Source organism: Arachis ipaensis, chromosome B06 (assembly GCF_000816755.2).
Source record: "Arachis ipaensis cultivar K30076 chromosome B06, Araip1.1, whole genome shotgun sequence".
In the NCBI taxonomy this organism is placed as follows: domain Eukaryota; kingdom Viridiplantae; phylum Streptophyta; class Magnoliopsida; order Fabales; family Fabaceae; genus Arachis; species Arachis ipaensis.
In genome coordinates, this window is record NC_029790.2 from 99,217,402 (window position 1) to 99,231,915 (window position 14,514).

The 14,514-nt window shown below is 37.5% G+C and overlaps 1 protein-coding gene across 2 annotated transcripts; it reads left to right on the forward strand.

Annotated features, from left to right (window-relative positions):
• Positions 3,563 to 13,375, forward strand: LOC107604701 (transcription elongation factor SPT6 homolog). 2 transcript variants are annotated; one of them, XR_002349054.1, is made up of 17 exons: positions 3,563 to 3,863; positions 4,027 to 4,125; positions 5,124 to 5,250; positions 5,396 to 5,468; positions 5,726 to 5,876; positions 6,450 to 6,588; positions 6,667 to 6,913; positions 7,003 to 7,209; positions 7,292 to 7,417; positions 7,549 to 7,935; positions 8,015 to 8,119; positions 8,197 to 8,976; positions 9,542 to 9,683; positions 9,768 to 10,939; positions 11,568 to 11,777; positions 11,855 to 12,463; positions 12,594 to 12,724. XR_002349054.1 is itself a non-coding variant. In XM_016306348.2 (17 exons), exons 1-17 carry the CDS (start codon positions 3,833 to 3,835, stop codon positions 13,043 to 13,045), a joined length of 4,944 nt encoding a protein of 1,647 aa, XP_016161834.1. In that variant the 5' UTR covers positions 3,563 to 3,832; the 3' UTR covers positions 13,046 to 13,375. The 2 variants fall into 2 exon arrangements, 1 of the variants encoding a protein (XP_016161834.1); XM_016306348.2 differs by having other exon boundaries at positions 11,855 to 12,350; positions 12,594 to 13,375.

Consider the following 14,514-nt stretch of genomic DNA (forward strand, 5'->3'; position numbering starts at 1 on the left):
GTGAGGCAAGGGCAAGGGCAAGGGCGAGGGCGAGGGCGAGGGCGAGGGCGAGGGCGAGGCGCGGCGAGGGCGTGTGATGCATGAGCATCTTTCTTATCTTTTCTTAGTGAATTTGCATGTGAAATTGTTGAATTAAATTAAGAATTAGGTATTTTAAGCCACCATGAATGCTACTTTGAGTTATTTTGCAATTTGATTTATTACAGATAGCATTCGGGCGAGTTTGACAAAGTGCAAAGAGAATTTCTGGATGTTGTCAACCTTGACCTACTCACAGTCCAACGATCATAACTTGAGCTACAAAAGTCCAATTGACGCATTTCTAGCATCATTGGAAAGCCAACTTTCAGAGCTTTCAAATGATATATAATAGTTTATAATTTACCTCTGGCACTACGACGCCAAACACTACCAAATGCCACTAACCTGAAGTTTGGTGCCAGAACACAAATTCTCCACTACCATGCTGGCGCCAAATGCCAGAATCTCAAGTTTGGCACCAGAAACGCGGAAAAGCGTGCGTACTTGCTGCATACATGATGCCAAATGCCAGAATCTCAAGTTTGGCGCCAGTATGCTGAAAAAGAAGGTTTCCAGCATGATCTTTTTTATTCCATTTGATTTAATTAGGTTTAGAATTTAATTTTTAATTAAGAAAAGATATTTTAAGTTTTAGAAAAATATATTTTACATTAATTAGGATTAGATATAAAAGGAGAAGAGATCTTGGCCTAGGGTTTCTTCTTCTCCTCTTTCGCATTTTACACTTTTCTCTGCTAGGGTTTATTTTTTCCATGAGCAACTAAACCTCCATTGTTAAGGTTAGGAGCTCTATTTATTTGGATGGATTAATACTATTATTTTCTACTTCTGATTAATGCATTAATTTACATTCAAGAATTAGTTTCATTCTTCATCCTACAGATTAGAGTATATTAGAAAATAACTCTTTTCTAACTTGAATTCTTGTTGATTCTTGGAAAAGCTACATCACTTGAATTATAAGCTTGAAACTAAATTCTCATGAACCTCTGATTATCTAAATTTAATGTGATACGTGACATATAATCATATCATCTTTGGGTCTTTAGGGTTTTGTGTGGATTTAAACTAGGGTTTGAACTTAAACCCTAAGATTAAGTGACCAAGAAATTGGCAGTTAATTGAGTTAGAGAAGGATTAAACTACCAAGGAATTGGAGTCTAATCACTTAAAGTTGCTGTGAATTGAATCTTTGCATGATCAAAGTAGTTAATAAAAATTGTTAATCCGAAAGTTTAAACATCTCTAAAACTTTAACTGTCTTCTCATATTAATTCTCACAACCAATTTACTTTTTGTTTTCTTAATCATTCTGAATTACTGGTTAATGCAAGTTGAAACTCAAAACAACCATTTTTACTTGTCTGACTAAGTGAATCATTCGACTATTGTTGCTTGATCCATCAATCCTCGTGGGATCGACCCTCACTCACCTGGGATATTACTTGGTATGACCTGGTGCACTTGCTGGTTTGTTTGTGGATTATAAAATCCGTACCAAATTTTTGGCGCCGTTGCTGGGGATTGACTGTGATTTATAACTACCTGTTGTTTATTGTTTAGATTAGGCATTCTTAATTTTAGTTTTTATTTGTTCTTGTTCTCTAATTTTCTCGTAATTTCTGAATTTAAGTTTGGTATCCCCTTAGTTATTCTATTTTTTTCCTAGTTATATTTTTTTTCAAAATTTTGTGTTCCATTTGCTTATTAATTGTTTGAATTTTCTGTTTAATTTATTCAGTTATTTTATTTTATTTCTTTTACTCAAGTTACCTCATTGGAAATTCTATGCACTCTGACGTAGATATTTCTACCTTTTCTTGTTTTCTATTTATTTATGAGCAGGAACAGGAATAAAGAACCTCTTCTAGACTTTAATCTTGAGATTGAAAGAACCTTGAGAAGGCGTTTATAGTAGGCTAGAGCTTACAAAGTCGGTGAGAATCTCAAGGATAATTTTGAAAAGGAAGTTGAAGAGCTCACTATGGATCCCAACAACAACAATGTTGTTAATCCTCATGTTCTCAATGGTCCTAATATTCCTGAGTAACCTAGAAGGACACTTGGGTCATACACTGGTCCTAGTCCCAATTTCTATGGAAATAGTATTGTTGTACCTTTTGTGGCTGTTAACAACTTTGAGTTGAAGCCTCAACTCATTACTTTGGTCCAACAGAATTGTCAATTTCATGGATTCCCGTAGGAAGACCCAAACTTATTTATTTCTAATTTCCTGTAGATTTGTGACACTGTGAAGACCAATGGTGTTCAGCCTGATGTTTATAAGTTGCTCCTCTTTCCGTTTGCTGTACGGGACAGAGCCAAGCAGCGGCTTGATACACAGTCCAAAGAGCTTGGATACCTGGGATAAGTTGGTCAACAGGTTTCTGACCAAATTCTTTCCACTTCAGAGGCTGACAAAGCTGAGGATGGATGTTCAGACCTTCAGACAAAGAGAGGGTGAGTCTCTTTATGAAGCTTGTGAGAGGTACATGTTGATACTCAGGAAGTGTCTTCCTGATATGTTCTCAGACTGGATTCAGTTACAGATATTTTATGATGGAGTCTCTAAGACCAGCAAAATGTCTCTATATAATTCTGCAAGCAGATCTCTTCACATAAAGACTCCTGAAGAGGCTACTGAGTTGATTGAGATGGTTGCCAACAACCAATATTTATATTCTTTTGAGAGGACCTCTGTGAAAAAAGGAGTCATGGAATTAGACGCTTTAGATACGATTCTTGCTTAGAATAAGGCCATGTCTCAATAGATAAATGTCATTACTCAACACTTGGGTGGACTACAAGTTTCAGCTATTAATACCCAAGATTCTTCCTACGACATGGGTGGCGGATTTCCTTAAGATGAGCCTCATAATTATGGTAAATTTTCCTCTAAACAGGTTAATTATGTGGGGAATTCCTCCAGACCCTAATAATGATCTTTTTTCCAAGACTTATAATCCGGAATGGAGGAATCACCTAAATTTTGGATGGAAAAATCAACCACAGAGACACTAGAGCTTCAATAACTATTAGGGCCATCAGAATAATTTCAATCAGAGTGATTTCAACAACAACAATGCACTTTCTCATTCTCAGAAATCTTCTGACTTGGAATCTATAGTTGCAGAACTCTCTAAAAGTACTCTTAGTTTCATACAGGAAACCAGAGCTTCACTTAAAAACTTGGAGGTTCAGATGGGCTAAATAGCCACAAAAGTTGTTGAGATTGATCAGAGGACTACCAATACCCTTCCTAGCAACACAATTTCAAATCTAAGAGAGGAGTGCAAGGTCGTCACATTGGCAAGCTTTATAAAGTTCGCTGATGCACTAGGCGAACTTTATATTTTAAACAAAGTTTGCCGATGAAGTAGGCGAACTTTAACAAATTACTCAAGTTTGCTTATTTAAACAGATTAGTGAGTTAACCATTAGACCGATCCAATTTAGTTAACACTAGTTATTACTTATTACTTATTACATATAAGGGAAAAAGAATATGGTAATCCATTGTAAACGGATCGGAGCGGGGAATACCCGATTAGCACTTTGGGTTTGGGAGTAAAACCCAGAAGCACTCAGCAGCACACAGAAATAACCCACTACTCCTCCATCTTTTCATTTCTTCACTTAGAAACCCATAAAAATCTCTCTTCCCAATTTTTTCCTGATTCGCGCTCGACAGCAGCCTGTATCGTTTTTACTCTTTCCTTTCGTTTCTCTCTGCGTTCTCTTCTCTGTCGTTTTTGCCAACTCGTTCGCGTTTTGCTTCGTTCCCGAAATCATGGCCAAGGCCGTCGTCTCTGACGAAGAAGGTGAACCCTAGAATTGATCTTTTTCCCCAAAACACAGAATATCGGATCACTTTTTTGCATTTTTATTGCGATTTGTTCTTCGGATTCTTCTGAAACTCTGACGTTATTGTGTATTTTTCTTGTGTTTTTCCCACCTTTTGTGGTGGCTCTTCGATGCGCGCAGATGAGGTCGAGTACGAGGAGGAAGAGAGGGACCCCGCTGATGGAGATGGTTTGGAAGACGGTCGGGATGTGGACGATGACGATGAGGAAGATGAAGAAGGTATTTTCTTCGTTTCGGTTTGAATTTCTGGGCATTGCGCTGTTTGGGAGCTGAAATTTTTGTTGTGTGCTCCTTTTGGCAGAGTGGTTTTTTATTTCTGCAAAATCTCTTTATAGAGGTGGTGGCGATGTTGTCGTTGTTTAGTTTTTGTTTGTTAAGAACACTAGGGTTTCGACTTTAGGCCTTCAAATTAGGGTTTATGATGTAGTCCTATTTGGTGCATGTGTGAACTGTTGCACGTGGTGAATGGAGAAAGGTTTTCTTTATTAGTTCGGTGCCTTGTGTTTAGGGACCAGAAGCATTTGCAATTTTGGTGTGTTTTCTTGACAGAGAATGAAAATACATGTTTCTGTGCCTATATTGGGTTTTTCTTGGATGAGATGACATTTGTCAGCCTGGATACTGAAGGGGTTGGGGTATTTGATGTATTTACTGTGTTGGTTCAAGTGTTAAGTATAATTTTTAACAGAATATCATGTTGTTGATTTTTCCATGTAGCAGACTCAATTAGTACATTTACTCTATCTAGTGGGATAATAAGCACAGAATTCTGAATGGCTTTATATTTTTGTGTTCTATATCTGTTGTTAACATATTATTTAAGAACCACAAGCAAGTAGCAATACCTGTGGGTTTCACTCATTTTGGGGGACAATGTTCCGTATGAGCTTTGATAGATGGTCTGCTGGATGGCTTTGGTGGGGATTCTCACATTTTAAAAATGATTTTTTGTTTATTTTGGTTGTTCTTTTGAACTTTTTTTGATTGGGAGGTTCAAATGATGGTTGCAACTTACTGTTTGATCAATCCCTCAGAGGCAGAAATGTGATTGTTGCCAACTTGGTCTAGCTTCCCTTTTGCTTGTTATGTGAATCTAATCTTTCAGTTGGTATCTTATTATCTGTAACTAGTCATGGGAATAATATTATCCCTTTATAAGCTTTAAATGATGCTTTGTATTGGCACTGATACTCTGCTGCTTTTCCAACTCAATTCAGAAGGGCAGGATGAATATGAAAATGATGGATTTATAGTGGATGATGTTGAAGATGAAGATGAGCAAGATGAAGAAGAGAGGCCAGAAAGTGATGATGAGCGGCAGAAGAAGAAAAAGAGGAAGAAAAAGTAAGTTATTTATGTTGTGCGTACCCCTCTCCAGAAAAAAGAAATTTGTTTGAAAATAACTGTACTTTCTTTTGTATTTCTTGCCTGAAATTTTAATATGTGATGTTATTCTTTTAAATTTTGATGAATTATTCCAACTGTTCAGGGAGGAGTATGTCCTTGATGAAGATGATTATGAGTTGTTGGAGGATAATAACATCAATATTCATCGTCGGAAGGTCAGGGAACTTGCATATATTTTCAATTATTGGCTTATAGTTTATAGAAAAATGATTGGGAATCCTAAACCATCTTTATTTTCCTCCTAATTTCTAAATAAAAGTAAAGAACTTTTTGGATTTTTATACTTTTTATGTTTTCATAAAAAAAAAAATTATTTTTTACTCTTGAGAATTAGGAGGAAGATTTAAGAATCCCGATCATTAACCCTAGTTGATAATATACAAGTCAGCAATAATTTTCAATTTTTCATCAGGAGAGCAAAAAGTTCAAACGGCTGAAAAAAGGTCGGAGGGATACCGAGGAGGAGCCCTCTGGATTATCTGGTGAAGAGTTTGATGGGAGTGGTAAAGTTGGGCGAACTGCTGAGGAGAAGCTTAAACGCAGTTTATTTGGTGATGATGAAGGTACTTCCTAATTCTGCAGGTTTATATTTTGGTTTCTAATTGAGAATGCCCTCTTTTGGAAGAATGAGTTTTTTGAATGTATACCAAATAATAGTTTTCTATTTCATGTTACTCTCTGGTAAAATAAGGGTGAAACTTGCTCCCAATAAGCAGGAAGTTACACGAGAATAGTGTTTGGTCTAGTTTTTAAAATCTAAAATGGCCATAATAAACATTATATCAAAGAGCTAAAGTTTATAAGTTGAAATCCTAAATTAATGGAAGACTAGAATGATCTTTTTTAATTTTGGCGAGCATATGCCAACTCTCAGAAATATCTCATGCGAGTTCTCAAGAATGGTGCCTGGCTTTTAAAAGACCAGACCAAAAGCACTAACTTTTTGATTTAGCAAACTGAAAAAATGGTATATGCTTTTTTTTTTTTAAGCTAGACCATTCCTTCAAGCTTTACCAAATCCACTCATAATCTGTCTATTCGGTGTGGAGCATCATTTATCTGCCAAAGCTATTTTTCATGCTCAAATATACACTTGTAATCTAAATTCAGTTACATCACCTAAACATGAATTACAGGAGCTCCACCTGAAGACATTGTTGAAGAAGAGGAACAAGGAGAGGAGGAGGAGGAGGATGCAGACATTGGAGAAGATGATGAAATGGCTGACTTCATTGTGGATGAAGACGTAATGGATGAGAATGGAGATCTTGTGAGGTATTTTGAACATGTTGATTTTTTTCTTATGTAAGATACTATTATTTGTTTTAATGATATGTTGAAAAATCCACGTAGACGAAGGAAGCTGAAGAGAAAGAAAACTAGGCAGGCACCAGGTGTCTCTTCATCAGCTTTGCAAGAAGCACAAGAGTTATTTGGTGATGTGGAAGAATTGTTGCAGAACCGCAAGCACAAACTGGAATCGAATGAATATAGAGAAACTAGACTTGAGGATGAATTTGAGCCTATTGTCCTTTCAGAGAAGTATATGACAGAGAAAGATGACCAGATAAGGGAGCTAGACATTCCGGAGAGAATGCAGGTCTTTAGAGATATGGAATTAGATGAAAAATTTTCTAATCACCAAGTTGTATTGATATATTATAAGCTTTTATTTTTGGTCCACTGTAGATATCTGAGGAGAGTACCGGTGCTCCTCCTATGGATGGAGGTATTTTAGAAGAGGAGAGCCAATGGATAGTTAGCCAACTTGGCAATGGTGCAGTCCCTTGGATTTCCAAGAAAATCACAAGCAATCAAAATGGGGCTAAGGAACTACCAATTGAGAAGGATGATATTTTAAGATTTTTGGAAATGCATCATGTGCAGAAATTAGATGTCCGTGTCAGATGCCTTAGACTTGCCTCTTTTTGTCTTCTCCTCCCTTTATTTTCCTAATGTGGAACTTCTTTTGTTCTAGATTCCTTTTATTGCTATGTATCGGAAGGAGGAGTGCTTAAGCTTATTAAAAGACCTTGAGCGATCTGAAGATGGTGATGAGAATTGGGATAAGAATAACAAGACACCTACTCTAAAATGGCACAAGGTTTGGTAACACTGATCTGGTGCTTCTGGTTTTTTTACATATATTTATTTACGTTGTTTATAATATAATATTATGTTTACAATTGACAACAGAATTATTTTTCTGCAAATGGATTCCTTCTGTCTGTTTAGGTTCTCTGGGCTCTACAGGATTTGGACAGGAAGTGGTTACTTCTTCAGAAGAGGAAGAGTGCCCTTCAGCAATACTATAGGAAAAGATTTGAAGAAGAGTCACGCCGTGTTTATGAGGAAACACGACTAAACTTGAACCGGCAGTTGTTTGAATCTGTTATGAGATCCCTGAAGGAGGCGGAATCTGAGAGGGAAGTTGACGACGTTGACTCCAAGTTCAACTTGCACTTTCCACCAGGTGAAGTTGGTGTTGATGAAGGCCAATACAAGAGGCCAAAAAGGAAGTCTATGTATAGCACTTTCAGTAAGGCAGGTCTGTGGGAGGTTGCAAGCAGGTTTGGGTGCAGTGCTGAGCAACTTGGGTTATGTCTCTCACTTGTTGCTCTGGTAAGTATACTTCAATTTGATATTGCCATTTGTTTTGACACTAAACTAAAGGTTCTATTTTCCCTTATCTCTATTGTAGCATGAGTTGGAGGATCCAAAGGAAACACCAGAGGAGATGGCTTCAAATTTTACATGTACCATGTATGATACCCCTCAAGAAGTACTTAAGTGTGCTAGGCACATGGTATGCATATTTGACCTTGCTCAGGTTTATCCTTAAAAGTGGCCTTTGATTTGATTCTAATGGATATTTTGTTTCAGGCAGCTGTTGAGATAAGTTGTGAGCCTAGCATTAGGAAGCATGTTCGCACTCACTTTCTTGATCATGCGGTGGTGTCTACCTGTCCTACTGCAGATGGAAATACAACAATAGATTCTTTCCATCAGTTTGCTGGTGTGAAGTGGTTGCGCGAGAAGCCATTGTCCAAGTTTGAGGATGCCCAATGGCTCCTTATACAGAAGGCAGAGGAGGAGAAACTTCTCCAAGTTACTATTAAGCTTCCTGAAGAGTATCTTAATAAGTTAATAGACCAATTTAATGAGTATTATATTAGTGATAGTGTTAGCAGATCTGCTCAGCTGTGGAATGAACAGAGGAAGCTGATATTGAATGATGCAATCTTTCGGTTTCTCTTACCATCTATGGAAAAGGAGGCAAGAGGTGTTTTGTCAAGCAAGGCAAAGAATTGGTTACTTATGGAGTATGGGAAGGCATTGTGGAGTAAGGTTTCTGTGGGGCCTTATCAGCAGAAGGAAAATGATCTTAGCTCTGATGAAGAGGCCGCTCCTAGGGTTATGGCATGTTGTTGGGGCCCTGGCAAACCACAGACAACTTTTGTTATGTTGGATTCTTCAGGAGAAGTGCTAGATGTGCTTTACACTGGGTCTCTTACTTTTAGATCACAGAATGTCAATGACCAACAACGGAAGAAGAATGACCAGGAACGCGTGCTTAAGTTTATGACAGATCACCAACCACATGTTGTTGTTTTGGGAGCTGTAAATTTGTCTTGCACTCGTCTAAAGGAAGATATATATGAGGTTGGCATCTTGGTTTTCTTGTTATGCATTAATTTTTACTTCCTTATATATGATGCTTCACCTGTTCCTGCAACTCTATTCTCTTAAGCAAAACATTTAGTTGTTTGATGCTTATCTTCTAAAGTATTCATGCTAGGCTGGGCTTGCACTAGTTACTAGTCCCATTACTTGACCTCGAGTAGGAAATAGTTGTTGCTGGCTTGTACTATTGTTTGTAAATAAAGAAATCAAGTATGTTTTAATGTCATAATTATAACCATTGTGACCCTATAATACCTCTGCATTGAAGCATGGACTGAAATCTTTTGTAGTTAGAGCTTGTGTAAAACCATTTGATAAGTAAATTAGGTTTACAGTTGCCTTTCTCTGATGTTTATTGGTTCTTTTACTCTATAATATGATATTTTTGTCCGAGTCATGTATTATCCATTCATTGTTTTATTTTATTTGTATCTGGCAGTTCTTTTTGAGTTGTGTGAAACTTCATTCCATGTACCTGACCTTGTCGATGAGGGATTTTATTATTTTATTGTAGGTCTCATGTGGTATACTTTATTTCTATTAGGTCATTTTTAAGATGGTAGAGGAAAACCCTCGAGATGTTGGGCATGAAATGGATGGGCTCAGCATTGTGTATGGGGATGAATCTCTTCCCCGTCTTTATGAAAATTCACGAATTTCCTCCGAACAACTTCCTTCCCAACAAGGTAAGTACTACTGCATTGATTGGGCTCAGATCCTTCCCCTTTGGGAATCTTATAACTGATTCTGTGTGTTTATTACATTGGCAGGTATAGTGAGGCGGGCTGTTGCACTTGGTCGATATCTTCAGAACCCATTGGCAATGATTGCAACATTATGTGGACCTAGAAAGGAAGTATTATCATGGAAACTGAGCTCTTTAGAGAGCTTTCTTAACCCAGATGATAAGTTTGCTATGATTGAGCAAGTTTTGGTAGATGTGACTAATCAGGTTGGATTAGATATTAATCTGGCGATAAATCATGAGTGGTTATTTGCACCATTGCAATTTGTTTCCGGGCTTGGTCCACGAAAGGCTGCATCCTTACAGAGATCGTTGGTGAGAGCTGGTGCAATTTTTACTCGGAAAGACTTCCTGACAGAACATAAACTGGGTAAAAAGGTGTTTGTCAATGCAGTTGGGTTTTTGCGTGTACGACGAAGTGGGTTGGCTGCTAGCAGCAGCCAGTTTATTGATTTGCTGGATGATACAAGAATCCATCCAGAATCATATAGTCTTGCTATAGAGTTGGCTAAAGATGTCTATGAGGAGGATGGAACAGGTGATGCAAACGATGATGATGATGCTGAGATGGCCATTGAGCATGTGAGAGACCGGCCTAGCTATTTGAAAAACCTAGACGTCGAGGAATATGCTGCTGGAAAGAAACGCCAGAACAAGATAGAAACTTTCTATGACATAAAAAGAGAACTGATTCAAGGTTTCCAGGAATGGCGTAAGCAATATGAAGAACCAAGCCAGGATGAGGAGTTCTATATGATTTCAGGTGAGACTGAGGAGACTCTGGCGGAAGGTAAAATTGTCCAAGCCACTGTTCGCAGAGTGCAAGCCCAGAAAGCAATATGTGGGCTTGAATCTGGAATGACTGGAATCCTTATGAAAGAAGACTATACTGATGATTGGAGAGACGTAGTTGAACTTTCTGATAGGATACACGAGGGTGACATACTCACGTGTAAAATCAAGTCAATTCAAAAGAATAGGTATCAAGTCTTCCTTGTTTGTAGAGAGAGTGAAATGAGAAGCAACCGTTTTCAAAACAACCGTGATCTTGATCCTTACTACCATGAAGACAGAAGCTCTCTGCAGAGTGATCAAGACAAAGCTCGGAAAGAAAAGGAGCTTGCGAAGAAGCATTTCAAGCCGAGGATGATTGTCCATCCACGCTTTCAAAATATAACTGCTGATGAAGCAATGGAGGTTTGTTTGAGTAATTTTATATCATGATGTGTGTTCTATTGGCCTTTTATTTCAATGGTATGACTTTCTTGTGTTGCAAAATTAGCCTCTAGTCCTCTATTTATGCACATCTCAACAGTCTTGGACTTCAGAACTGAATACTCGACAAAGACTCGAGAAAAACTACTAAATTGATGATTGCTTCTAGATTTAAATTAAACGATTGAGTTGGTTAGCAGTTGGTTTGCAAAGCTTTGCTTTGACCATTTTATGGAAATTCATGTTAGGCATACAGATTGCTTTGCAGGACCTTTATTTAGATTCTATGTACAAATATATCTGACCAAGCAAATATCAATATGAGCTTTCCTCTGCTGGTTCTTTAGTATGACGTTTTCTTCAAATGAAATCTTATTTGTTGCTTATCTACTGTTTTGTCTAGACTCTAGATATCCCTGAATCAACTGAATCAATTATAATTCTAGTTCTTGAAGTTTGTGTGATTCTTGGATTTGGTAGGAGTTGATACCATATTTTTGAACTGCAGATCCTTGAAAATGAAATAATAGATTAATAATGTTTCTTTTAGTTTAGATTTAATTTAACGGTTGATAAATTATTGCTTAGCCTTACTTCTATGTGAATGCAGTTCTTGTCTGACAAAGACCCTGGGGAAAGCATTATTCGTCCTAGTTCACGTGGACCTTCATATCTTACTTTAACGCTCAAAATTCATGATGGAGTGTATGCCCACAAAGATATAGTTGAAGGTGGAAAGGAACATAAGGACATTACAAGCTTGCTTCGAATTGGGAAGACACTCAAAATTGGAGAGGACACTTTCGAGGATTTAGATGAGGTCAGTCTGTGACTTGGTTTCTTTTGATGCCTTTCTTTTGGTAGTGTGATTAACTTCTCCACATCATTTGTTCTCAGGTTATGGACCGTTATGTTGATCCCTTGGTGACTCATTTAAAGGCAATGTTAAATTACCGCAAGTTCAGGAAGGGTACAAAAGCAGAAGTTGATGAACTTTTGAGGCTGGAGAAATCTGAGTATCCAATGCGCATTGTCTATAGTTTTGGCATCTCGCATGAACATCCTGGAACATTTATATTAACTTATATAAGAAGTACAAATCCACATCATGAGTACATTGGACTTTATCCAAAAGGATTCAGATTTCGCAAGAAGATGTTTGAGGACATTGATCGGCTTGTGGCGTATTTTCAGAGGCATATTGATGATCCCCAGCATGATTCAGCCCCTTCCATAAGATCTGTGGCTGCTATGGTACCAATGCGAAGCCCTGCGGCTGGTGGTTCATCAGGGGCATCTACAGGTAGTGGCTGGGGAGGTTCAAACAATGAGGGTGGTTGGAAGGGTAACTCCTATGATAGGGATCGATCATCTACTCCTGGTTCCAGGACAGGTATACCAATGAGTTCAATTCTGGTTTACTGCTGAACTTATTGGGTGTTGTTAATGAATCTATGGTGGTGCTACGGAATACACACAACTCCATGCTTTGCTGCTATTAAAATGGTTAATGGTTTTAGTTCTACTTAGATGAATTATAAATTTTGGCCTAGTTAATCTATTTCTCAGTTGCATGTAATTATACAATTTGCTTTCACTGGAAGACATTGACACTTTTGTATTATTTTTTCTACAGGACGGGGAGATTACAGACACAATAATAGAGATGAACACCCTAGCGGAGTGCCTCGTCCATATGGCGGTGGACGTGGTCGCGGACGCGGACGTGGTCGAGGTTCTTACGATAACAATAGAGGACATGGCTCCAATAATGAAAGGCAGGACTCCGGGTATGGTGGATCTAGATGGAGTTCGGCTAAAAAGGATGCAGATGATTTAAGCAATTTTCCAGGGGCTAAGGTCCAAAATTCTCCTGGAAGAGAAGCTTTCCCTGGTGGTTGGGGGGGAAGTGGTGGAGGTAGCAGCAGTGGTTGGGGAGGTGGAAATAGCGGCGATGACAACGGGGGATGGGGTGGTGGTGCAGGTCCAAGCGACACCGATAATGGAGGCTCCGGCTGGGGAGCTGGCTCTAAGAAAGCATCTGACAATGGATGGTCTGGAAATGCTGGGGGCGGCTCTGGTTGGTGAACTGTTGAGAACTTAGTTTAGCTTGCCCTCAGGCAGTTGCTTCATGTTCAATTCATATTTGACCTACATTAGCATAGCATACCTGTGGGGGGATTAGCTTCATCTGAAGTCATTTGACTGACTGACATGTAATCAACCCTCTTTGGCGCCTACTTTTGCACTCGTAATTTGGTTGTAAATATGTGTAAACTTGAACAGATGTAGTCGAGCGCACGGGAGAGTGCATTTGATTTTGTCATTTTTGCTGAAATTAGGTAGTAACTTTTATGAAATTATTGGTTTTTTGGCTGCCTGTTAGGTGATGCTTTTATGAGGAGCAAAATCTTAAAATTGTCTGTTGGAAAATTAGTAAATTTTTCACATAATTTTAAAGAATTATTTCATTCATTTATTTAAAATTTTAAATCACGTCACCATGCATCATCGGTATCAAGCAAACAAAAATATTCTCTACATACAAGTCATACAAATTCATACAAGTCTTTTTAGCCTAATTTATTTTACGCATCATTATTTCAATCAACGCAAGAATATATATCTGCCTCTTTTGAAAGTATTTTGTTTTCCTTTTTTAATTTTTTCAGCGTTTTAGATCTACATTCCTTTTCATCTTTGCATTTTTTTCGTTCATTTTTTGCATTCACTTTCTTTGTTTTTCGCAATTTCTTTCGTTCTTTACGTTTTTGAAATTAAGCTCTGAAATCAGTTTTGAACAGTTATCTCATTGAAGATAATGAATGGTTTAAGTTTAGATTGTCAATTGAACCAGCACGAAGTAGATTATTATTTTCAATTCAATAAAGTGACTGATGTGTGGTTCGATTATAGTTAATGTTTTTGTTAGTAGTTTATGATTCTGTAGGTGAATAATATTGTTTGTTTGTGAAAATTGTTGTTCATCGTTGATAGTTTGAGTTGAATGTAATATAGGAGTTCTGATAAATTTGTATTTAGGAAAACTTTCGATGTATATCAGAATTCTTTCGATGTATTTATAGGTTTAGACTTTTCAGTTGGACGAGGGTGAGTTGTATTATTGTTTTAAATCTAGTTGATGTAGTGAGGTGTGGTTTGAATTTAGTTAATGTAGTTTGTTAGTAGTTTATGATTTTGTAGTTGAATCATTTAGTTTCTGTTTATGAAAAATTGCTGTGCATAGTTGATGATGAGTTCTGAATATGCTTTTATTATTTTTGATGATGAATTTCGGTGTATGTTATCCTTTAATATGGTGTATTGTGGATTATTTTTGGTGTATTTTGTAGTTTTTGTTTGATGTAGATGAGCAGCTTGTTCTAAAGGTTGGGATGACTTTTAACACGCTTAAAGATGCAAAATTCTACAAAGATTATTCAAAAGTTGTAAGTTTTTCTACAAATAAGAAGGGAAATGAAATTAAGAACCAATTAATTACATGTAGCAGAGAAGAGAGGTGAAAATCGAACATATCTCCAACTGAGAAGACAAAT

Coding starts and splice junctions, on each gene's coding strand:
- LOC107604701 (XM_016306348.2), top strand. CDS start 3,833: ATGGCCAAGGCCGTCGTCTCTGACGAAGAAG. Junction 7,936..8,014: donor GTCTCTCACTTGTTGCTCTG/GTAAGTATACTT, acceptor TCTCTATTGTAG/CATGAGTTGGAGGATCCAAA. Junction 9,684..9,767: donor ACAACTTCCTTCCCAACAAG/GTAAGTACTACT, acceptor TTACATTGGCAG/GTATAGTGAGGCGGGCTGTT.